Below are 23,133 nucleotides of genomic sequence, written 5' to 3'. Positions count from 1 at the left end.
GGTTCCTGGCATTAAATGTGACTTCCTGTAAGAGGGATTTGTTGTTTTTCCCCGTCTACCAACTCCTTTCTTGAGGGGCAGCACACTCACCTTCTTTCTTTACAGATCTCTTCCTGCCCTGCTACAGCCGGCTGGTAGATTTAGTGAGGCTGCCAGTCACTGGTTCTTGACTCCTGGCCACAAGAGGGGTAATCATTTTACTATGTATATGTACATCAAAACAAGTACTTTTTTTAATGGGAGGTTGAGGTCCAAAGATGTTAGGATGTTAGGATGTCAGAGGGGTTGGCTGTGTGCTACCCAAAAGTATGCTTCTGTTGAAGCTGGGCTGTTTGAAAGCAGAAGGGAACAGCAGGCAGATAAAACAGAGGCCCTTCTTGCAGCGAGATTCTCAGGGTGCAGAGAGTTTGATGATCTTTCTCCTTAAAGCAGGAATCTGTGGCCAGGAAAGAGGGATGCCCTGGGGGAGCTGGGGTAAGAGGGAGAATCTCATCCCAAAGCCACAGGGACTAGACCACAGCCCAGGGCCTGTAGGGACCTTCGTCATTGCTCGGAGCTCCAAGGAAGCTCAGACCAAGGGGCCGAGTCCCCAGAAAATGGACCTTCTTCTAGGCCTGTGGTGAACAGCAGAGGATAGTCCACTCTGGGGTCCAGGATGCCATCTCTCAGTGAAACTCTCCCAAGTCCCCCAAGAAGCAGGACCTATGGGAGGACAGGAGGAATCTGCTCCTCTGCCAGAGAAATGAGTTTTTGCTGTCCCAGTGCTGTCCCTTGGCAAATGACAACTAACTGGAATTGTTCCCCCTTCCGTCTTTTGAATAGAATTTTGCAAAATACTTGGAATGGTTCACTGTGCCATTTAATTACAGGTGGCAAGAGCATGAGTGTGGCCATTTGGCTTCCCAACTAGAACCTGATCAAACTGTTGCTTTTTCAATTATTCAACACATATTGACTGAGCACTCACTAGTGACAGATATTCTTCTAGACCCTGAGGATAGGATAATGAAGAAAACAAATCAACCAAAACCAAATCGCATGCCCTTATCTTCCTTCCCAGACCAGGAATAGTACCACCAACCAGGCACCCATCCAGGCTCAAATCCCAGGAATCATCCTCTCATAACTGAGACCTTTCAGCAAAGCTCCACCTAATTCCATCCCAAATCTGTCCACTTCTCACCCTCTCCAGTGCTTCAGCCCTAACCCAGGACATCATTACCAATCAGCAAAATGACGGCAAGAGTTCGTTAACTGGTCCATTTGCTTCCAGAGTCCATTCAGCATACATAAGCCACGGCGGTCTTTCCAAACAAAAGTCAGTTCATATACTTTTAAACCTAACAGATTTGTTCACAGCAAAAACCTAGATAGTTGTATCTATCTCCACAATAAAATGAGCACTAGCTGCAGGAGGTATGTGTTTGTGAGGACTCTCTTTATGTATTTAAAGGGTCAAGGCCAGTTTTGTATTTTCTGATCATAAAAAATGTCTTGATGATATTACTGCCTCAAAAAATAAAAGTAAAAACCGGTTCATGTCCCTCTGCCTCTTGAAGGCCTCCAGGAGCTTCTCAGAGCAACCAGACATAAAATCCATACCGTATACCTTCACTTACAAAAGCCAAGGTGATCTGCAGCTGCCTCCCCTGGCCTCCCCTGGCTTGCCGTGTCTTCTCTCCCATTTACGGCCCCTCCAGCGCCTTCCAGAGTCTTTCTGTCCCTTGGACACACCAAGTGAGCTTGCATCTCAAGACCTTCACGAAATTTGCTGTTTGTTCCCGAGACACTCTACCCTTAGGTCTCTGCAAGCTTGCCTCCCTTCCATCGTTCAAAGGTAACAGGATACTCCTGGAACTTTCCCCATCGTCCAGGAATTCCAGCTGAAGCCCAGAGATGAGGACCGGAGCACAGCCATCGTCCAGGAATTCCAGCTGAAGCCCAGAGATGAGGACCGGAGCACAGCTCTATCTTGAGACAGCAGCCCGCCATGACACCAGGTTCCTTTCCTGGGACACACAGACAGTCCCTCCCCAGCATCCCTCCTTTCTAATCTTCACTGAGGTGACAGGGAAGGAGAGACGGAGGGGAGTTAGGGTCAGCACCCTCTGCCTTGTGGGGAATGCAGTGTGTATAGTGAGAGGTAATTCTCCCCCAAGCCAAAGATTGGGGCGGCTTCAAAGATTCAGCCATGGGAGGTGCCCCCGAGAGGAGGGGAAATTGATGTGCTGCTCCCACGTTGGTTATCATTTCCTAATTTGCCCTCGGGCTTAGCTGAGTCAGGTGGAAGAAGATTGATTTTGCTTCAAGGCGGGAACTGGGGCAGAAGTGGAGCTACGTTTATGTTCTGTTGTTGTCCTGGTGAGGTTCCCAGTTGGGCTAAGCGGACATCAGAGAAGGCAGTCGGTCCTATCTCCCATAGGAAGGTCCTCCAGAGGATTCACCAGCATTCACTGCCTGCCGCAGAGGGTGTCAGTGGCCCCTGTCACCCAGACAAGTAGGAACATCCAGCCTCGAAGGACCACAGCCCTGGTCAGGTGAGTAAAGAAACTCTTGTCCTGTTTCCTCTCCTTCCTTCCATGGCAAACACACCTGAAGGGCTGAGCCTTGATGAAGGAAGAGGAGAAGGTACCTTAGGCCCTAATCACATTCCTCCCCATCTTCGTCCCTAGAAGGCAGGAACTTAGCTCAAGAATGCTCAGCGTGAGGGAAGGGGAAAAGGGAGAAGAGATTGGAATAGTTTGCGACTGAAATATCAAACTTTTAATAACCAGGAAGTTGTGGAATCTTCCTGTGTCTGTCTGGACCTGTTTGCTCTCAAGGTGTATTTCTCTCTCCCAATTCTGCCTGTTTTGGGGGTGGGGACCTGATCCTGGCTGGCCAAGCTGCCCGGGCCGTTGGCTCAGATGACTACCTTTGATAGGTGAGGGGTTGGAAAGCAGGAGGAAGGAATGAATCAAGGCATTTTTCTTCCATGTTATCTGCGTCTGTAGCAGTTTCCAGCTGTGGGCTCATCTTCCTTTACGACCCCAGGTCAATGCGGTCCAGCTTTTGCTGTTTGGTGTTCATCTCTAAGCTCTGGTAACATCCTCCTTTATTTGCTCCACTTTGGGTAATATCTGGATAGTCTTACTGTGTCCTGTTCAGTCTCGGCTTTCCCAGAACTTGTGTAACTAATTGTCTGCATCAGATTCCCTCTGTTTCAAATATTAAGAATGCTTTTGGTCAGTTTGGATGGACCTTACCTCATATACTTCCCCAGAGGTTCATGAGGGTCTGTAGTCTAATAGTTCCATGTTTTCACCTTAATCAAGATATCTCAAGACACCAGTTGCTAACATCTCATCTTAAATGCCATCGCTTAAGAAGGGTATCTCAGCATCCTCCCCACCTCCAATCATACCTCATTAATTGGTCTATTTTTAGCAATTATCAGTACCTGATTTCATCTAATCTGTTTGTTTGCATGCTTATGGTCTATTTCCCCTCACACTGGAATATAAGATCTTTGAGGGCAATTACTCTTCCTCTATACCCCCCGTTTGGGTTTCCCAGGTGGCACAGTGGCAAAGAAGCCGCCTGCCAATACAGAAGACATGGGTTCAATCCCTGGGTCGGGAAGATTCCCTGGAGAAGAAAATGGAAACCCACTCCAGTATTCTTGCCTGGGAAATCCCAAGGAGAGAGGAGCCTGGCGGACTACAACCAGGGGTTGCAAAAGAGCCAGACACAAGTTAGCAACTAAACAGCAGCAACGACAATATCCCAGTTTGCTCAGTAAATACTTAGTAATTGAGTGACTAGCATGAGGACCGAGGAATGGACGGTACATCATCCAGAGACCCTCAACTTGCAACAGCTGGGCGTGACAGCTGAATGTCACTTTGGTTGTCAAATCTTAAGGGGGGAGCTGAGTACATTTTCATTGTGTGTGAGTTAACTGTATTGTAGATATGGGAGAAAGAGAGAAACCCAAGAGGCCGAATGTAATAGGCACCTTTTATTTTCTCATTTGCCAATTCACTTTTCCTTTCTGCTGTAGCATCCCCTTTCTTTGAGGAATCACTCTTATCCTGGCCATAAAACAAAGAATGCAGGATATGGGGAAGTGAGTTTCTTAATAATATTTTACATTTGTGGTTGGAATATAGAGCTTTTCTATGTATTTTTGCATTAGTTTTGATCATTATGTTTTCATAGCACGTGATTGATTATATCTATATTTTATAGAACAGTGTGGATATTGGGGCCCTGATTTGAAACTGACTCTAAGGAGAAGGGGAGCTGACCTGCTGCAGGGGTTGTAGTAGACACCTCTGCGTTTGCACCTTTAGCCGCCCCTCCAGACCAGGTTCGATTTCAGCCTTCGCTGTAGTGGGTAGTTCCCATTCGCCTTCTGCTGCTGCTGTTCTGCCTTCAGACTCACCACTTGTCTGCTCCATACTGTGCTAGGGCCTTCTCTCAACGCCAGGGAACTTTCTGGGCTGGCTTATAAGCTCAGCTTAGAAGTGAAAAGCAGTTAGTACCCTATGGGCAGCGCTTGACCAGTACAGAATGGCAGCCAGTGGACAAAGGATCCAGCCTCCCGTCCAGCAGATGGGTAGTTTGAAAAGCCGCTCTGTACACTTCTCAGAGGTGCTGGTGGAGCTGAACCCCCTCTGCTGACAGTAGTGACCGTGATGATGCACCCGTAGATGGGCTTTTCCCCCGTCTCTGTCTCGCGCTCCGCATTGTCTCTCTTCTGCTCCCCGAGATCACCTGCATCAAGGGCCAGCAGCACAGTTCGCAGCCCCACGAGGGCCCCCCGCACTGCGGATGGAGCACTGCCGCCGGGGCAGTGAGTTTGGCACAAGGGCCGTCCCTGAGTGCCTCTCTCCCCGCAGGGACCCACAGGTAAAGGTGAGGAGACCTGATCCCAGGGGAAAATACAAGCAAGCGTGGATTATTTGAAGGTGGAGTTATTGACGGGTATTTGGGGAAGAGAAGGACTGGACTTTGTGTTAGTTTCCCACCTAGGACATCAGACTCGTAATTTGGGTTTTAAAAGAAACTTGAACCTATTCTGTCATCACAAACTGGTAAGTCTGGAACATATTTTATAACCACAATATCAACAATTGTTTAGTCCAGCCATTCCCAAAACTTGCTCATTTTTGTACTATCTTAAAAATATACCATCTGTACTGTTAATTACTTAATATTTTTCTTTAAGCCAACGCACTTTAAAGACTGTGCTTCATGGCATACGGGATCCTAGTTCCCTAACCAGGGATCATACCTGCACCCCCTGCATTGGAAACAAGAAGTCTCAACCACTGGACCACCAGGAAAGTCCTAAATCAACAAACTTTTAAAAATGTAACTACCCACTGAACACTTCATATTAAATTAAAAATAAATGTCAAGTTTTTTATTCGGGGCTCCCTGTATATTTCAATCACATGTGAAAATAGGTATATAACTATCAAAGGAAAAATCACTTCAATCTAGGTGTGGTATACATATTACAACTTGGGAAACACTGATTAGATAAAGCTAAAAATTATTTTGTTTCTCTTTAGATTTCTAGTGTATTACAGTGCCCTCTACTTTCTGAGATCTTAATTCTCTGTTCATTTTTATGGGGTTATAATTGTTCTACTAAGTTTGTTTCTCAGGACGTACCTGGGTGTTATAATTTCGAGTCTTGACATTTCTGGAAGTATCTCTCTTTTGTTCTCAGTTTGGCTGCAAAATTTTAATGCCCTAATTCTTAATCAACAGGATTATTTATACATTGTTCCGTTGTTTCCTGTCTGAGCCCCCAGTAATATCACAAACAAGAACGCCAGTGCCGGTCTGAACTTCTTCTTGGATGAAAGTTTATAGGATTTTTATACTAACCTTGCAATTCTGAAATTTTACCAGATATGCCCTTGGGTGAATTTTTTGCAACAATTTTGCCCAGGACTAGTGAATCTCTGAATGGTCTAGTGGTTATCCCTACTCTTTTCAGTTTAAGTCTGAATTTGGCAATAAGGAGTTCATGATCTGAGCTAGTCAGCGCCTTATGAATATACAGTGGAAGTGAGAAATAGATATAAGGGACTAGATCTGATAGACAGAGTGGCTGATGAACTATGGACGGAGGTTCGTGACATTGTACAGGAGACAGGGATCAAGCCCATCCCCATGGAAAAGAAATGCAAAAAGGCAAAATGGTTGTCTGAGGAGGCCTTACAGATAGCTGTGAAAAGAAGAGAAGTGAAAAGCAAAGGAGAAAAGGAAAGATATTCCCATTTGAATGCAGAGTTCCAAAGAATAGCAAGGAGAGATAAGAAAGCCTTCCTCAGCGATCAATGCAAAGAAATAGAGGAAAACAACAGAATGGGAAAGACTAGAGATCTCTTCAAGAAAATTAGAGATAGAGAGATACCAAGGAAATATTTCATGCAAAGATGGGTTCGATAAAGGACAGAAATGGTATGGACCTAACGGAAGCAGAAGATATTAAGAAGAGGTGGCAAGAATACACAGAAGAACTGTACAAAAAAGATCTTCATGACCCAGATAATCACAATGGTGTGATCATTCACCTAGAGCTAGACATCCTGGAATGTGAAGTCAAGTGGGCCTTAGAAAGCATCACTACGAACTAAACTATTGGATGTGATGGAATTCCAGTTGAGCTATTTCAAATCCTGAAAGGTGATGCTGTGAAAGTGCTGCACTCAATATGCCAGCAAATTTGGAAAACTCAGCAGTGGCCACAGGACTGGAAAAGGTCAGTTTTCATTCCAATCCCCAAGAAAGGCAATCCCAAAGAATGCTCAAACTACCACACAATTGCACTCATCTCACACGCTAGTAAAGTAATGCTCAAAATTCTCCAAGCCAGGCTTCAGCAATACGTGAACTGAGAACTTCCAGATGTTCAAGCTGGTTTTAGAAAAGGCAGAGGAACCAGAGATCAAATTGCCAATATCCGCTGGATCATCGAAAAAGCAAGAGAGTTCCAGAAAAACATCTATTTCTGCTTTATTGACTATGCCAAAGCCTTCGACTGTGTGGATCACAATAAGCTGTGGAAAATTCTGAAGGAGGTGGGAATACCAGACCACCTGACCTGCCTCTTGAAAAACCTGTATGCAGGTCAGGAAGCAACAGTTAGAACTGGACATGGAAAAAAAAAAAGAACTGGACATGGAACAACAGACTGGTTCCAAATAGGAAAAGGAGTACGTCAAGGCTGTATATTGTCACCCTGCTTATTTAACTTATATGCAGAGTACATCATGAGAAACGCTGGGCTGGAAGAAGCACAAGCTGGAATTAAGATTGCCAGGAGAAATATCAATAATCTTAGATATGCAGATGACACCACCCTTAGGGCAGAGAGTGAAGAGGAACTAAAAAGCCTCTTGATGAAAGTGAAAGAGGAGAGTGAAAAAGTTGGCTTAAAGCTTAACATTCAGAAAACTAAGATCATGGCATCTGGTCCCATCACCTCATGGGAAATAGATGGGGAGACAATGGAAACAGTGGCTGACTTTATTTTTTGGGGCTCCAAGATCACTGCAGATGGTGACTGCAGCCATGAAATTAAAAGACGCTTACTCTTTGGAAGGAAAGTTATGACCAACCTAGATAGCATATTAAAAAGTAGAGACATTACTTTGCCAACAAAGGTCCGTCTGGCCAAGGCTATGGTTTTTCCAGTGGTCATGTATGGATGTGAGAGTTGGACTGTGAAGAAAGCTAAGCACCGAAAAATTGATGCTTTTGAACTGTGGTGTTAGAGAAGACTCTTGAGAGTCCCTTGGACTGCAAGGAGATCCAACCAGTCCATCCTGAAGGAGATAAGTCCTGGTTGTACATTGGAAGGACTGATGTTGAAGCTGAAACTCCAATACTTTGGCTACCTCTTGTGAAGAGTTGACTCATTTGAAAAGACCCTAATGTTGGGAGGGATTGGGGACAGGAGGAGAAGGGGACGACAGAGGATGAGATGGCTGGATGGCATCACCGACTTGATGGGCATGAGTTTGAGTGGACTCCGGGAGTTTGTGATGGACAGGGAGGCCTGGCGTGCTGCCATTCATGGGGTCGCAAAGAGTCGGACACGACTGAGCGACTGAACTGAACTGAACTGAGTGAATCTCTTTAACCCATAACTAAAACTCTTTCAGCTCAGGAAATCTCCTTTCATTATTTTGTTAACTAATATTTCACTTCTATCCATTCTTCTCTCTTATTCTATGACTCCTGCTATATGAACATCGGGACATTATATCTATCACTCTATTTTTATCTCATGAATTTATCTTCTTGTCTGTGTTCTGAGAGGACTGTATTAATTCTTACAAGTTTACTGATAATTCACTAAATCACTTTAGTGAATAATTCACTAAGTTTTCAATGATATATACATTGCAGTCCTGTCTTATTTTGGGCTCATACAATCATGTATTTTATTTTCAAGAACTGTTTCTTGTTCTCCTAGTATCCTATCTTATGCTTCTTTTATCCTCTGACATTTCACTGAAAAGCAAATTTGAATTTTTCAAACATTTGCTCCAGTTTTCTGTAATAATTCTTTTTAATAAAAGCCATTGGCTCTGATTGATCTGCTGGTTCCCTTTTCGAGACTGCTTAATCTTCTCAGATGACTGGAGATTTGTCAAATCAAATATATGTTGCTATTTATAAGTCTGAAAGCCTGTACTGAAAAGGATGGATAACTCTTCTGAGTGTTGGCAGCAAGCGCCCCGGTCACCGTGAGCTTCCCTTCACAGGTCCCAGAGTCTCTTGGCCTCCAGCCCCGGCTGGCACAGTGCTGTGCAAACCAGCATCCCAGGGCAGACTCACGCAGGCCTTGCCCTTGCTGCGGTTGTAAGATACCCAATCACACCAGGTTCACCTCTTCCAGGAAGTCCTCGAGGCTTCTGCCTGGTTGATGTTGCTCTTCCTTTGCAACAATGGTATTTCAGAACTTGTTACCTCCTCTTATTTTTATTATTTTTATCACTTCAACGAGGTCTGGGGAACTTACTGTAAGCTCAAATTATTATTGTGAAATAAAAGCTGCATGGCTTCCCGTTGAATGAGCCTGATGAAACAGGCTCTGTGGCGCCGGCCCACAGACCTCTGACGGCCAGCATCTGCGTCTCTTCGCCTGAGAGCTTTCTCTGGCGGTCAGAGCCCACCGTGAGTGAGCCCAGCAGGTCAGATACCGGAAGGTAATGCGCTCCGCCCTTCAGTGACTGCTGTGGGTTGGTATTTAAATAGCACAGCTCCCTGGCCCTTGGGTGGGAAACTCTGAGGTGCCTGTCCTACCCTGAACCCTAGAGTTCCTAAAAGCAGAGGATTATCGGGTCACAGCAGAGACCAGATGCCCCCTTGAAAGTCTGCCTTCCCCTCCCAGTCTCACATCCGCATTCCCCTACCTGGGGTCCTGGGATCACCTCCCACATAAACTCCTGGAAAACGAATCCTCATCTAGGAAGGATGCCAATTCCAAACACTGACAGTGTGGCAGGTTTTTGAGAAAGATGTCTCTCCTGGTGTAGAGAATGAGCTGGAAGGGAGATGCTGTGGGCCAGGAGATCAGCATGATGGGAGATACAGTCCTACGGAAGCAAAAGCAGAGACAGCTCTTTATCTCAAAGGAGGACCAACATGTGCAGCAAAGCAAGACTCCCCGGAGTTATCTTTTTAAAAACACTTTGACATTGAGAAGAAGTAGCCATCATGGAACGAGTCAGACTTTGCTGAACTTCCTCGAACCTACTTTACGTTGTAATATTATGTTGCTGTTGTTACTACGAAAGCACCCAGAAAATACCCCGATTAGTGAGCAGGTGGCTCTCAGGCTACTGGTTGGCTGGTGGCACCATTCCCCGAGGGAGGGACCAGAGGAGAGGGAGCAAGTCTGGAGGAAGGGGTGGGGCATCTCCTCTATGAGAATAGCAGGTAACAGGGCATTCTGGGTCCTGCTTGGAACTAAGGGTGCTGGGCAGGCTTAGGCAGGGGAATAATCAGATTATCTCACAGTCATTATGGCACATATGCTCCTGTCAATCTGAAGGAATCCAGCCCCAGTGCCAGAGTGGAACCGTGGAGCCCCTACTGGGACAGACGATAGCATTTTAGCTGCAGATTTAGGGGGAGAATGAGCAGTGGGGCAGGGGAGCCAGGACACCAGGGGCTGGGGCAGTGGACATTCATCAGCAGGTAACAGCTGCACTAGGGTATACAGCTTGAGTCGGAGCCCTGGGCTTGAAGGCAGAGAAACCAGGTTGGAAGACGCCACCCTGCAAGTCTAGAGAAAGGGCCCCCAGCTCATCTTGAGAGACGTCTGGGGCAGGTCATAAGGACAGTCACTACTTACTGGTTTCTTACTCAGGGTCACAACCCCATTCCTAGAGCTTCCAACAAGGTAACTCAATGGAGAGTTGTTTCATTTACTACCTCTGTGTTACAGATGAAGAAACTGAACTGCAGGGAAGTGTTGAGTGTAGGGTGTGATTTTCAGTAACTTGCCTGTGATTACATGGCTGGTAGGTGGCAGAGCCCAAATTCAAACCCAGATGAAGGCCTGTCTACATTCATCTGCCCTGTAAGTTAGAGTACGGATGGAAGGTAAAGGGGGAAATCAGCCAACGGAGATCAAAGAGCTCCGAGGAGGTTCAGCGGTGTCTTGGTGACTCAGAAGCTCAAGGAATGACCAGAGAGGTACTCCTCCATCGATGGGTTAGGCAAGAATTGCACACATACACTTGGCAAGGTCTTTGAGGATTTGGAGGAAGACATGGAATTCGAAACAATCTGTGGCAGAATGGGCTTAGTGGATTTGAAAAGCGGGGGCACCATTTATCTTGAAAGTGAGTTAGTCACTCAGTCATGTCTGACTATTTGCAACCCCATGGACCGTAGCCCACCAGGCTCCTCTGTCCATGGGATTCTCCAGGCAAGAATGCTGGAGTGGGTTGTCATGTCCTTTTTCAAGGGATCTTCCTGACCCAGGGATCGAACCCAGGTCTCCCACATTGCAACCAGATTCTTTACTGTTTGAACTACTGGGGAAGCCAAATTTATCTTAGCATCTCCAAATTTAAACATGACTCTGGGTAAAAAAGCATTACTGAAAAATACCTCTGGATGGATAAATGAACAAACAAAAGGCCTGTTGGGTCTTTCTCAAACATAAAACTAATCCCCAATCTCTTAAATCTTCCGAAGGTGCTCTCTCAGTAGCAGGATGAAGTCCACACACCTCACCCTAGAATTCAAGGCCAGGGTGCCATTTACCACCACATGCCCCACACTCAGCCCTTTCCTGTGGTTGGGTGTTGGGATCTCTCTCTTTTTGGTCTTCTTAACCTCCTGGGCTCTGGCTTCTGGTCACTGCAAACCTCCTTCACATTTTGTGTGGAGGAATCGTTTCTTCTGCACAACTCATCTTGGGTGGAGCTGCCAATCGCAATCATTAGGCACACAACATGAGTGGGACTCAACAGAATTCTTTTGGGGGACTAATATAATTCCAGACAGGAGAGAGAGTCTTCTCTTTCCTCTGAGGCCACTCCCTGGGGTGCTGGGATAACGTAAGCCTTGAGCTGGGAACAATCCCTGCCACATGAAGGAATCTTGTTCTCACCATAAGAAGGAAGCCACATACAGAGAAAAGCAAAAGCAAAACAGAGAGACATACACACACAGAAGAAAAAACAGACTAAGTGACTATGTAGCTTGAGTCTCTTGGATTCCCTGTTCTTCTTCCTGGTTTCACAAGCCAATACATTCCATTTTGTTGGTTGTTCATTTTTTGGTTCATGCATTTGACTTGTATTTCCTTCACTGATCAATATTCAGCTGTACTGGACTGCTGACACTCCCTGGGGTCCATGCTGTCTCCTTCCCTCCGTACAGGTTCAAGCAACACAGTCCGAGCCATCTAACTGCAAGGGTGCAGGAAATCTGAGCGTGACTCTTGTGATCCATTGTCTTCACTCCCTCGGTTCTTCCGCCGGCACCACGTGGCCACTCGCAGGGGCCAAGAGCTTGCCCCGCACTTCCCGCTTCGTGCTCCGTCTCCCATACCTCCCGGTCCTCGCCAGTCTCTTGGCTGCTTTTGTGAGTCTGCCTTCCCATGGGACGTGGGTGGATATGGGACAGCTGTTTCTGCCCTTCTGCTTCTGGACAGGGGACTGTGGATGCTGTTGGCTTCAGACCTTGAGAGTCCACAATATGGGTTCAGAGAAAGTTCAGAGAAAGTACCCCAAGACCTCTCACACCGTCAAGTCCAACAACTGAGGAGTGTATTCCATGCCATATTATGTCAGAGAATGCTAGCCTGCTCCCCAGACTTGAAGGACACTCAGGGGTAAAGTGAAGGCTGGAGACCTTTCAATCTTTGTGTTTTACTTGTGTGACAAGATCCAGGTGTTAAAACACTAGGTGTTCAGAAGAGGAAGCATGATAAAAGGCTGTCAGGTTCAGAGGAGCAAGGGATATCACAGAGGAAGCAGAATCTGCACTGGTTGTTGGCTAGAGGGCCAGGTTAGACCTAGAGCACCTTAGGCTTTCCCAAGATGAGGCAGGGCGTGGACAGCAGCCCCACACAGGGGTCTACACGGCTCACATAAGGAATCATGAGGGCCTCAGGCTGGTGGCCTTTGGCAAATGACGAGAGACCCGATGTTCAGTGAAGGGCCTTGAATGCTAGACCCAGGCTTTTGACTGTCACTCTGAGTCTAACCAGGGCTGGGGTTCATTCAAGGCCTCTGCTGGGAGGACAGCTGGTCACACCCTCCTTCAGTACACCAAGAGGACTGAGGAGCCAGGGCATGAATGTCAACCTCCTTCCTGGGGTCAGCACACCCTGAGCCCACCCTGTCCCTTCTGTGGCCCAGGACCTCGGCGGGCTCTGGCTCAAGTGGGTGGGACAGCACCTCCACTTCACGACCTCAGCACCTCCCACTGCCCTCCTCCCTCAGGTGCTGTGCCCGCCAGGCACTGGTGGGGGTGTGAGTCCTCAGCGGCCCGCCGCTGGGTCTTTCCAACCTACATGTGTCTTCAGCCCATGACTCAGACTCCCACCACTCTTCCATGTAGGAAGCCCCTAAGTGGAGGTCCTCGGCTATCTGCTTTTTTTCTGTTGGTCCTCCACCTCCTTCCTACCTCAAGGACCATTAGGGTGGATTCACTTTGTTGAGTTTCTGGGCCAGCCTGGCTGAATGGGAGGAAATATCCTGGCATGCTGCTTGCCTGGCGATTCTGTGTCTCCTGCAGCAGCAAGCCGAGAGCCAGAGAGTCACAGCCTGGGAGCTGAGAGGGAGCGAAAAGGCAGCCTCGTGTAGCTGCTCCTTGAAACAATCCTGGTCACTGGAGTGAGATGGACCCTGGGCGTGAAACCAGCCTCACCACTCAGCGGCCTTGTGACCTGGAACAAGTGACTTCCTGAGCCTCAAGTTCTTAATTTTGTTTTCATTTGTACGGCAGAGATAAAAATACTTACCTTGCAGGTTATTGGGAAAGATAAGTGGGACTTATGTAAGTCTGATATTTAGAACCGAGAGCTGATATTACTTATTTGATCTCAACCTCCTTGAGAGAAAAAGGCAGATCTGCCCACATCATGTGTTAAGATACAGCTGATCCTGTTTGTCACACTGGGCCTCTTCTGCGTGCCCCATGCTGCCCTCGCCGAGTGGAAGACAACACACAGGAGCAGCAGAGGATGATGGGAAAATCTTCCCGTTTTCTGATCATCTCCTGAGGGGACACACAAGTGGCAGTGACAGGGTTAGCAATCCTGCCTGAGAGCCACTTCCACATCAGTGATGAGGAATAAAGGAGCGGAGGGGGAAAAGTCAAACAGAAGAAAGCGCCTGGAAAAGATGTTTTTATGTTCACTTATTACATGGAAAAAAAAGAGCCAACGTATACAGCATGAAGATATATGTGTCTCAGAAAATTTATCCTCATGAACCTGTTTGTTCAAAGGGAGTTATAACTCAAGAATCGCCAAATGGAAGTCATAAAATCGGGATGGGGGTAGGGAAAAGGGCCACCAAGGGAAAGGAAGTAATTATGTGGTATTTCTTCTCTAGTTTCAGATCACTGGGAACTTAAACTTTTACAGCAAGTCATTCATATAAACAGATGCCATACTGAAATATGATTGTGTAAAAATATAAAACTCCTAAAGTATGATGGCAATAATATTTTCGGAAGAAAACATTAAAGTCTGTAATATCAGAAAATACAAATAGGATCATCTTGAGCAGTTCTGTCTATATAAACAGCAGTTGCAAACAATGGATGTATACTAAAGAACAAAGTGTTTGGTCTGCACATAACTTAGAAAGGGGTAACATTTCTGAACACTGACTTCGTAAGAAAACATGAAGGACATCTTATACTCAACAATGGTTAAAAGGAGGAAATCACTTTCTGAAGGATGCAGTGGGCGGAATGCCAAGGCCTTTGTTTTAAACCTGCTCTTTTTTTTAACTTGCTCTTAACCGTGTTGGGATGTGTTTACACTGCATGGGGTTTCCTGCAGAATCTAGCACCAATAGATGGATCAGATTTTGTCTTTGATCTGAGTCCTTTATGTCTTCAGTTTTGAGTGTATTGAGGTATGTTTTCTTTGGTTGCTGTTGTGATGAATGTGTAATAAAAAACTAATATTTACAACGCTTAAACATTTTAGATTTCAGTGTCAACTCTTCACATAAAAAAATTGGAAAACTCTTAAGAAGCATGGGAGGGTTGTTACTTCCTCGCATCTGTCATGAAACTGTTTTCGATACACAGCACAATTAGCCGGTTAGCACAGCTGTATGCTTTCTGGTCCAGAATCTTCCCCGTGTTCAGCGGGGAGGCCAAGCCCATGACTGCCATGTCGGCGGTTCTCCACGCTTCACAGTACTGGTCCACAAGACGGACTCCGTGGGTGCTGGAGCCGTGCCAGACGACCTTCTGGGGCCTACAAAGGAAGTTTGTTGTGTTACTTTTTGAAATGACCCTTCTTTGTGGCATATCTTGGCAAGGAAATCAGCCTAAGTCTAGCAAGTTAAGTCAAATTCCTGAACTCTCCGCACATCACTTTTCTGTCTTTATCACTGTTTCCAACTTTCTGAACACACTACATTCCGACCATATCCAGTTTCTACCTGCTCCGAAATCCTACTCTCTACTTCTGTGAATTTGAGCCTTTGATGAGTTCCCTTAGTCTAGAATGGCCTCACTTCCACTTTCAGCGATTCCTTGTCATCTTTCCAAGTCCATTAAATGACCCAACTTACAGGAAGCCTTCCTTCTTCTCACTGCTAAGGAATGATGACTATTTCCTCTGTGCTCCTACCATCTTAGCTGTTTCTTCATTTTCCAATGACAATATCATGTCTAGAATGGTAGCTAGTCTGTGTCTGTCTTCCCACAGACTATAAGCTTTGAAAAGGGAGGAGCTGTGTATGTAGGTTTATTACTGTGCCTTCCAGGCCTGACATCAGGCCTGGCATACAGTAGACAATGAGGAAAGATTTACTGAGTTGTTGTATTCTTAAAAGCATACATAATTTTCAAAGAATTAGAGTGCAACTCACAGGAGAGGGTTAAAGAATCACCAACAATAGCATTACTTACCACTAATTAAGTGCCTACTGTATACTAGATATTCTCACACTTACCTTTTTATTCTCACAGCATTATTATGGTATGGATATGATTATTCTGCCCATTTGACAAGTGAGGCAACTGAAGCTCAAAGAGTGGAAGTGCCTTACCCAAGGTCCCATATGAACTTACTGGACCCAGGTCTCCTAACTTCAAGGCCAGGCTCTCTCCAAGGCCTCTGGCTGCCTCACTGGGGTTTTATCCTGGCAACACCTCAGAGGAGTAGCTGATAAGGGCAGCCCATTGTTAGACTGTTTCCTAAAGCTATCTATCATATGATTTACTTCAAAGGCTTCAACCTCTACTTACCAGGAAGGATCTGTCATTACATCTCGGCCATCAAAGGAATATATTGGAACGTGTGTATTGAACTGACCTCCATGGCCAGAAAAGATTGAGTCCCAATTATTAAAAAGTACTTGACCCTGTAGAGACAAAAATGCTATATTAGAATCATTATACAAACAGCTTACAAGTATTTATCCATTCTTCAAAGCTTGGAAGCCCCCAACTCTAATCCCATATCCTGGACAGAGTGAGAACTTGGGAAATACTTTGGTTTGATTTTATAATCTATCCTTGGAACCCTTTCAGCTTTATGGCCTTATTTCTTGAGGTAATTTCTTTTACTATATGTGCATAATGTCTCTTCCCCATCAAAAATGTGTTTTAGGTCTTTATTATTGCTATTTTAAACATTGTATAACTATATGAAAATGAAAGTGTTAGTCGCTTAGTTGTGTCCGACTCTTTGCGACCCCACAGTCTGTTCATGGAATTCTTGAGGCAAGAATACTGGAGTGGGTTGCCATTCCCTTCTCCAGGGATCTTCCTGACTAGGGCCTCAAACCCAGGTCTCCTGCATTGCAGGCAGATACTTTACCATCTGAATTACCAAGGAAGCCTTTATAATTATATACTGAGCTTCAAATTTGTGCTAATATACACATGGGTGAGGCTTCCTTGGTGCCTTAGATGATAAAAAATCTGCTTGCAATGTGGGAGACCTGGGTTCAGTCTCTGGGTTGGGCATGGCAACCCACTCCAGTATTCTTGCCTGCAGAATCCCCGTGGGCAGAGAAGCCTGCAGGCTACAGTCCACGGGGTCACAAAGAGCTGGACACGACTATGCACAGCACAGTGGGTGATGTGGAGACGAATCTCTCACTCCTCTTCCTTCAGTTATTTATAGCCTAAGAATACAGACAATCTGAGTGGCTGAAATGGTAGAACAGACCCTTGGAAGAGGGGATAGGAAGTGCTGTGTGTGGGGTCAGGATGAACTTGCCAGGCTCAAGCTTCCAGGTTGGAGTACTGGGATCACAGGGATCAAAGGGTCTCAAAGTACCTTTAAGATTTGGCTAGGAGTCAGGACCCAGGATACGTGTGAGCAGCATTAGAGCTGCTCTTCTGTAGCCTTAAAGGAGTAGGCTATTTCCACTGTGCAATGGAGGGTGCAGGGAGGCCCCGCCTTGCCAGTGAACACGGGCACAGAAATACCCGAGGGAATCAAGCCAGGGTGCAGGACCGTGGTTTGGTGCCACTCAGGCAGTTCTCTCCAGAAGGCGCCCTTGGGTGGAACAAGAGCCCTGGACGTGCGGATCAAGGACACCAATTCCAGTTTATAGTTACTCTGAGTGAACTGTTTCTCCCTTAAGCCTCGGTTTCCCAACAAACTGAGAAAAGAATAACTCCCATTTTTATTGGAAATATCTATTAGAACAGATATGAAGTGCTTTATAAACAAACAGAAAAGCTATATGAATGAAAGAGGTTATTACTATCCCTCCTGTTTGCTCCAAGGGTCACAAACTATCTAAGCAGGAAGGGCTATTGTAAATATAAGGGGACTGAGGCCCAGAGAGAGAAGGTAACCCACCCAAAGTCACACAACTAATCAGGGCCTCGAAATAGCACACTTCTGAAGGTGTTAGGAGTGGCAACTGCCTTATAGCCCCTGTGGAGATGGGAACCATATTTAGTTTTACCTTGAGGTTCACTATTGGAAGGCTATATCTCTCTGCTTTCCTTACAACTGTGGAGAGATCTTGCAAATGGGAGGATAAGAATGCTCGGTAGGTGGACAACAGTCCTGCAGCCCTGGCCTGCTGGAAGCACTGGAAATCAGCTCGAATGTCCCCAGAAAATGGCGTGTTCAGAGCAACCAAGTGTAGCTGCAAAAAGTGAGAGAAAAGACAGTGCAGTTGGAGAATTGATAGCAAACTCCAACTCCCATAACCATCACATGTTGCTAATAAGATCCCAGACTCGCTGCATTGGAAGGCACGCTGGAGGTCACCTTGTTCATCCTCTACCTGACACTGGGTTCCCAGCCCAGGTGTGACCATCTCCAGTGAAGGAGAGCCCAGGTCTCCCAAAGCACTCTGGTTCAGCAATCTGAACCACTCTAACTAGTAGACATTTCTTATTAAATGTATGAGAAAAACAAACTAAAGCACTTCAGAGATCTGAATTCAGCCTGCAGGCAGGCCATCTGTTGGAGACTTCTGGGTCTGCCCTTCGTTGAGTTTCTAGGAGCTTTTTAAGCTGGCTTTGGTCCTAGATCTCAGAGGTGCATCAAACTATCTGCCTCCTGCCCTTTCTCCCACCTCCTGAGTAGGTCTGGGGCTGATCCTGGGGGACCAGAGGAAAAAGGCCTTGAAAGGAGAAGGCCGTGACGTTTATTATGAAGACTGTTGGGACAGACTCTTAGAAACCAGGGACCACATAATAATTCTAGCCTCACATTCCTGACACCTTGGTCAGTAGCCCAGATAAAAGCCATTCTGTTATCTTCTTCCTCCACACTTTCTCTCCCCAAACCCAGCCTTCTTTCCCAGCACTTTCTGCTGCAGCCTCTGAATTACATTTCATAATCAAGGAGCAGTCATCCCCCTCTTCAACCTCATGTCAGAAGTAACTTTTATCTCATTAGCATAGAGCTGGGGAAGCACAGAGCTGGTGCAGGACCTGGGCCCAAGTCTCCAGGAAAGAAGAATACCTTAAACCCATCTTCCTCTTCTTATATGTCTGAAGACCGTGGCACGTGAGGGAAGAGACCCTCTGGTCTCATCACCCTCCAGCCGCTGGGCCTCTGGGGACTATACCCAAGGGCGGTCACAAGAGGCTCCACAAGAACGCGCTTTCCTAGCGGACACCTAGGCAAGGAGCAGCGGTGAGAGGGGCTTCCCTGCCACACCTCTGACCCCATCACCGCCACGTCCCCCTCTTCAAGGAGACGCAGAAGAAGGTCTGGAGCCATGGCTGCTTCTGAATGGTGGGATTGGGGGCTTTTGTGTCCTCACGTTCCTGTATCTTTAACTGCTGGACCACTTCTATAATGAATAGCTATCATTTTTATGAAGACAATGACATTTCAACAATCAAATGTTAAAATAGTTATTTTGTGGATAGTTTTGTAAAATTATGTGATTATTTTCTTCTCCATTCTTTTTATTCATTGTCTAGACTTTCTAAAATGGATATGTATTACTTCAGAATTTATAACACACTATTTAAAAACTTTTTGTAGCTACTGATGTCTCCCCGCATAGCTAAGCTTTTTGAAGGGTTACCTATACTTGCTTCTGTTTCCTCACCCCCCACCTACTCTGCCACCACCTAGAACCTTGTTGGCGTCCCTCCATGCTGCAGAAATGCTTTTCCCGAGTTTCTCAATTTGAACAACACCTTTTAGCTCTTTCCATGGGCCTCCTGGCAGCATTTGACATTGTCCGCTTCTACCTTGCTTGGCATTCTTTCCTCTCTGGCAATAGCGTCAGTTTCCTTCTCATATTTCTCCGGTCACTGCATTTTGCCCCTCACAATCCAGTCTCTCCTCACCATGTAGATTCTCTTTTAGGAATCCTTCCATCCCCGAGACGACAGCCATGGCTTTACTGAAGACTCCCAAGTCTGCATTTCCAGACTAGACCCACTGCAGGGCTGCAGACTTTCCGATGCTGCTTCCTTCTGGGGGTCTCCACTCAGGTATCCTACAGGTCCTGCAGACTCACCATGCCCCACAGGATCCCCTGCTGGGCAGAGGGAATGTGCCCAGTGCCCGCCAAGTTCACGCCTTGTGCTCTGAAGAGTGTCCCCACAATATTTGGTAAAGAGTGGCCTTAGGCCATTCCATTTCATTCTCCTGGCTGCTCTCTATTTGGCTGGGAGGGAGTCTGAGCCCTGTGGACTGCCTCTCCCAAGACTCTGAATGGAGCCAGGTAGTACTGGGCCCTGCAGCTGAAGATCACACAGAGCTGGGGCCAGGATCAGCGCCATGGCAACCCTAAGCTGTGTGCAAGTTTTGCAGAGGTAACCTATGTCTGTGTCCTTGGGTGGGGTGGAGAGGAGGCAGGAGGAAAGACGTTTGCAGAGGCTGGTCTGTAGAGACGGTGGGACAGACTCAACAGGGACAGAGTCCCCAGGCCTTGTTGTGTTTCCTGCAACTGAGGTTCCGGCAATTATCTAAACAAACTGCATACCAAGCATGGGGCCTGGCCCATGGCAGACATACTTCTGGCGTTTGTAGAGTGAACACATAAACGGTACTTACTGCAGGTCTGCCGTAATTGACATTTGAAATAGATGCCAGCGAAAGATGAGGCTGATGAGGCTGTCGGGTAAAAAAAGAAAACAAACATCCTGAACATGCATTCACGCTGTTCTTCACTGTACATCAAGGTACAAGTGCACTGTTTCTTGAAAAGCTGTCTTAAACAGTTTGTCATGGTCTTTGGACCACACTTAACTGAAGAATTTCATGCATGAATGAAAAATGATCCTCAGAAAGGGAGCAATATTCTCAAGACTTTTAGAAAGAGCACTGAACCAAAAAGCAGAATTCCCATGTTTTACAAAAAACTCATTCACTTCATAGAGCAAGGCACCTCTTCAGAGCCTCAGTTTCCTCACATGCAAAGTGGGAATGATAGTACCCACCTGAAAGGGTAGCTGTAAGGTTAAAACAGTGGACAATGCAAGTTGTTAATGTTCTAATCAGGTAAGGAAGTCTCAGCATCAAATATTAAAGGGTTCTTCTAGATTGCTTATACCAACCATGTCTTCACAGATCAGTAAACTGATGCCAAGAGAAGGGGAGTCCCTTGCCCAAGAGGATTCAGCTGTGACACAGGAATGGCAGGTCTCCAGCCTCTGGGTCCAGCGTCCACCCCTACCCGCCCCCCCGCCCCCGCCGTCCAGTGTGAGAACGTTCTTTTGGCACTTGGTAATTTCTGGGCTTCTGCCAGATAGTGAACCCTGCAGGGCTGGCTGTCGGGAGTCAGAGAGCTGGATGCTGGATGCCAAGGGGACACAGTCAGTGTTGATGACTGCAGGAGCCAGAAGTAGGTGGGGAGAGCACTCACATTGCTGGAAAGTGCAGGGGGAGGAGGGCTGTCGTCCGGAATGGGAATCAGTTCTCCCAGCTTTAAGGAAAAGAGGATGTTGAAAATGAAACATCAACTGGAAACTGTTTGTGCATTTTCAAATCAGAAAAATGGCATTTACAGGAGTAGACTGTGATTTTTAGAGGGTACTTGGAGACAGTCAGTTAAAAAAGGGGTTTAAGAATTACCTGTAATTTTTTCCAACCATCTCTGACCCGAATGAAAAAGTCGGTGCTGTCCTTCAGGTAGATGAAAGTCCCTTCTATGACCAAATGTGCTTTCTGTAACATGTCATCCATGTTGCTAAACGTTGTAACCTGTTAGGTAATTTTAAATATCAAACACTGTGGTTACCAATTAGAGCAATGGTGCGATTTGGAAGCCCAGCCTCTTTGTAAAGTCATCCCCTCCCAGTCAATGAAAACGTTATTGCACCACAGAGATATATAACTTCATCAATGACCAAAGGACTTTCCTTTTGATCAAACAAAAACATTCATTACCTTGAAACGTAAATCTCATTTACAATTAGAAAATTAAACAGAGAAGATAATATCCTGTGAGCTTGAAGACATTTAAAAACTGTCAGTAGAGCTGGCTCTGTTGGGCGTTGGTATTGGTAAAATCATGGGTAGGTTCTGCCCCTTCCATTGGCGTGAGTTGCAGCATTGTTACATGTGTTACGTTAGCTCATGCTGCTCCTTACAGGGTTTCAAAAGTGTTTTCATTTGGATTAAGAAATATACACAAGACAGTGACTCTACCTAGGTCCTGAACCTTTTTTTTTTGCCTGGCTGAGTAGTTCCAATAATAAATAAATAGAAGAAAATAGGGGTCTATAATTTCTCCGTCTAGACAATTGCCAAAGGTTAGAAAATCATCTTGGCCTCTCTAGGCACAGACATAAAAGCAGGAGAAATCTATCAAGAAGTATCAAATCTCAGAGAAATACCAGACAAGGAAACTCTTATTATTCTTTTCAACTGAGAAAGAATATAAAAACTTAATTTTTGCCTAGCTTTGAAGATAACGACTTTGTGCATTAAAATGACCCAGACATCCCCCAAAGGCACCAAATATCAAAATTTCACCAACTGTTGGACAGTTTTTCATCTGGCAGCCCAAATTTCCAGTTAAAAATCTATCAGAGACCAATGTACATTGCTAGGACTTCTGACATCCTAATGAGCCATTTGTTCCCCTTTCTGTACCTCATAGTAGTCCCCGTGTGTCATACAGAGTGAGGCGATCCGCAGGGCAACGAAGGTACGAGAGACATTCTTCGGTAAAATGGAGAATGCTGCGTCACCCAGGGGAAATGTGACCAGCACAGGGTCTCCCATAATGCTGTTTACACTCTTGTGCTTGTGTTTTTTGATGTAATACAATCATAAGTGATTTTATCGTCTGCATCTTTTTACTTACTAAGTCACCCAAAGAGACAATATCCTGTTTGTGGAATTTTACCAATTCTGTTGTCATGGAGGCCCAACTCCACCAGAGAAGGTGCGCTAGCCCCTAAACATTGCGGCCACAGTTCTAAACAAACTCATCCAAAGCAGAAGGATGAAGACTCCCTGATGATAATACTGACCAGGTTTCTGGATCCGGGAAGCCCTGGTTGTCCTGGAGGGCCAGGTGGGCCTGGAAGGGCCACAGCTAAGATAAAGCAGGAAAGAGAAGTTATAGAAAAGCATACTGTCTGCAAAATGCCTCTGATGTTAGCCAGTTACTGAGAGAGTGTTCAGCACCGTGCTCACAACGCTGCAAACGCGGCACCTTGTAACTGAATCTTAGGAGCTCTGTGCCCAGCTCTGACTCAGCCACATGTGGCTGGCTCAGGGCAGAGCTGAGACTCTTAACTGCAGCCCTGAATGAGGTCATGCCTAAGACTTCCCAGTTTTGTAAGTGAATACATGTCTTCTGTTTCTGTTGTTTGTATAAGTCAGTCTGAGTTGAGTTTTCTGTCACTTGCATCCCCAAATGCCCTGATTCATACAACTTACTTGTCCCAAGAAACAAACAGGTAATTACTGAACAGAGGAAGAAGACTCAGAAAAAAGAGAAGGTGCCAAGCTAGAGG

General features: G+C 45.9%; 1 protein-coding gene across 3 annotated transcripts in view; it reads right to left on the bottom strand.

The window, feature by feature from the left end:
• Positions 1-13,869: 13,869 nt before the first annotated feature.
• COL15A1 (collagen type XV alpha 1 chain) overlaps positions 13,870-23,133 on the bottom strand; it is a 101,285-nt gene continuing 92,021 nt past the window's right edge. For all 3 annotated transcript variants that reach the window (XM_061132938.1, XM_061132937.1, XM_061132939.1), the window contains 7 exons: positions 22,645-22,709; positions 21,239-21,367; positions 21,030-21,089; positions 20,219-20,278; positions 17,652-17,837; positions 15,973-16,088; positions 13,870-14,974 (listed from right to left, as the gene is read on the bottom strand). In XM_061132938.1, coding sequence (XP_060988921.1) covers positions 14,761-14,974; positions 15,973-16,088; positions 17,652-17,837; positions 20,219-20,278; positions 21,030-21,089; positions 21,239-21,367; positions 22,645-22,709 — 830 coding nt within the window. In that variant the 3' untranslated portion in view covers positions 13,870-14,760. The remainder of the gene's footprint in view (positions 14,975-15,972; positions 16,089-17,651; positions 17,838-20,218; positions 20,279-21,029; positions 21,090-21,238; positions 21,368-22,644; positions 22,710-23,133) is intronic.

This window comes from Dama dama, chromosome 29 (assembly GCF_033118175.1).
Source record: "Dama dama isolate Ldn47 chromosome 29, ASM3311817v1, whole genome shotgun sequence".
Classification (NCBI taxonomy): domain Eukaryota; kingdom Metazoa; phylum Chordata; class Mammalia; order Artiodactyla; family Cervidae; genus Dama; species Dama dama.
This window is presented reverse-complemented; position numbering and strand designations above follow the sequence as displayed.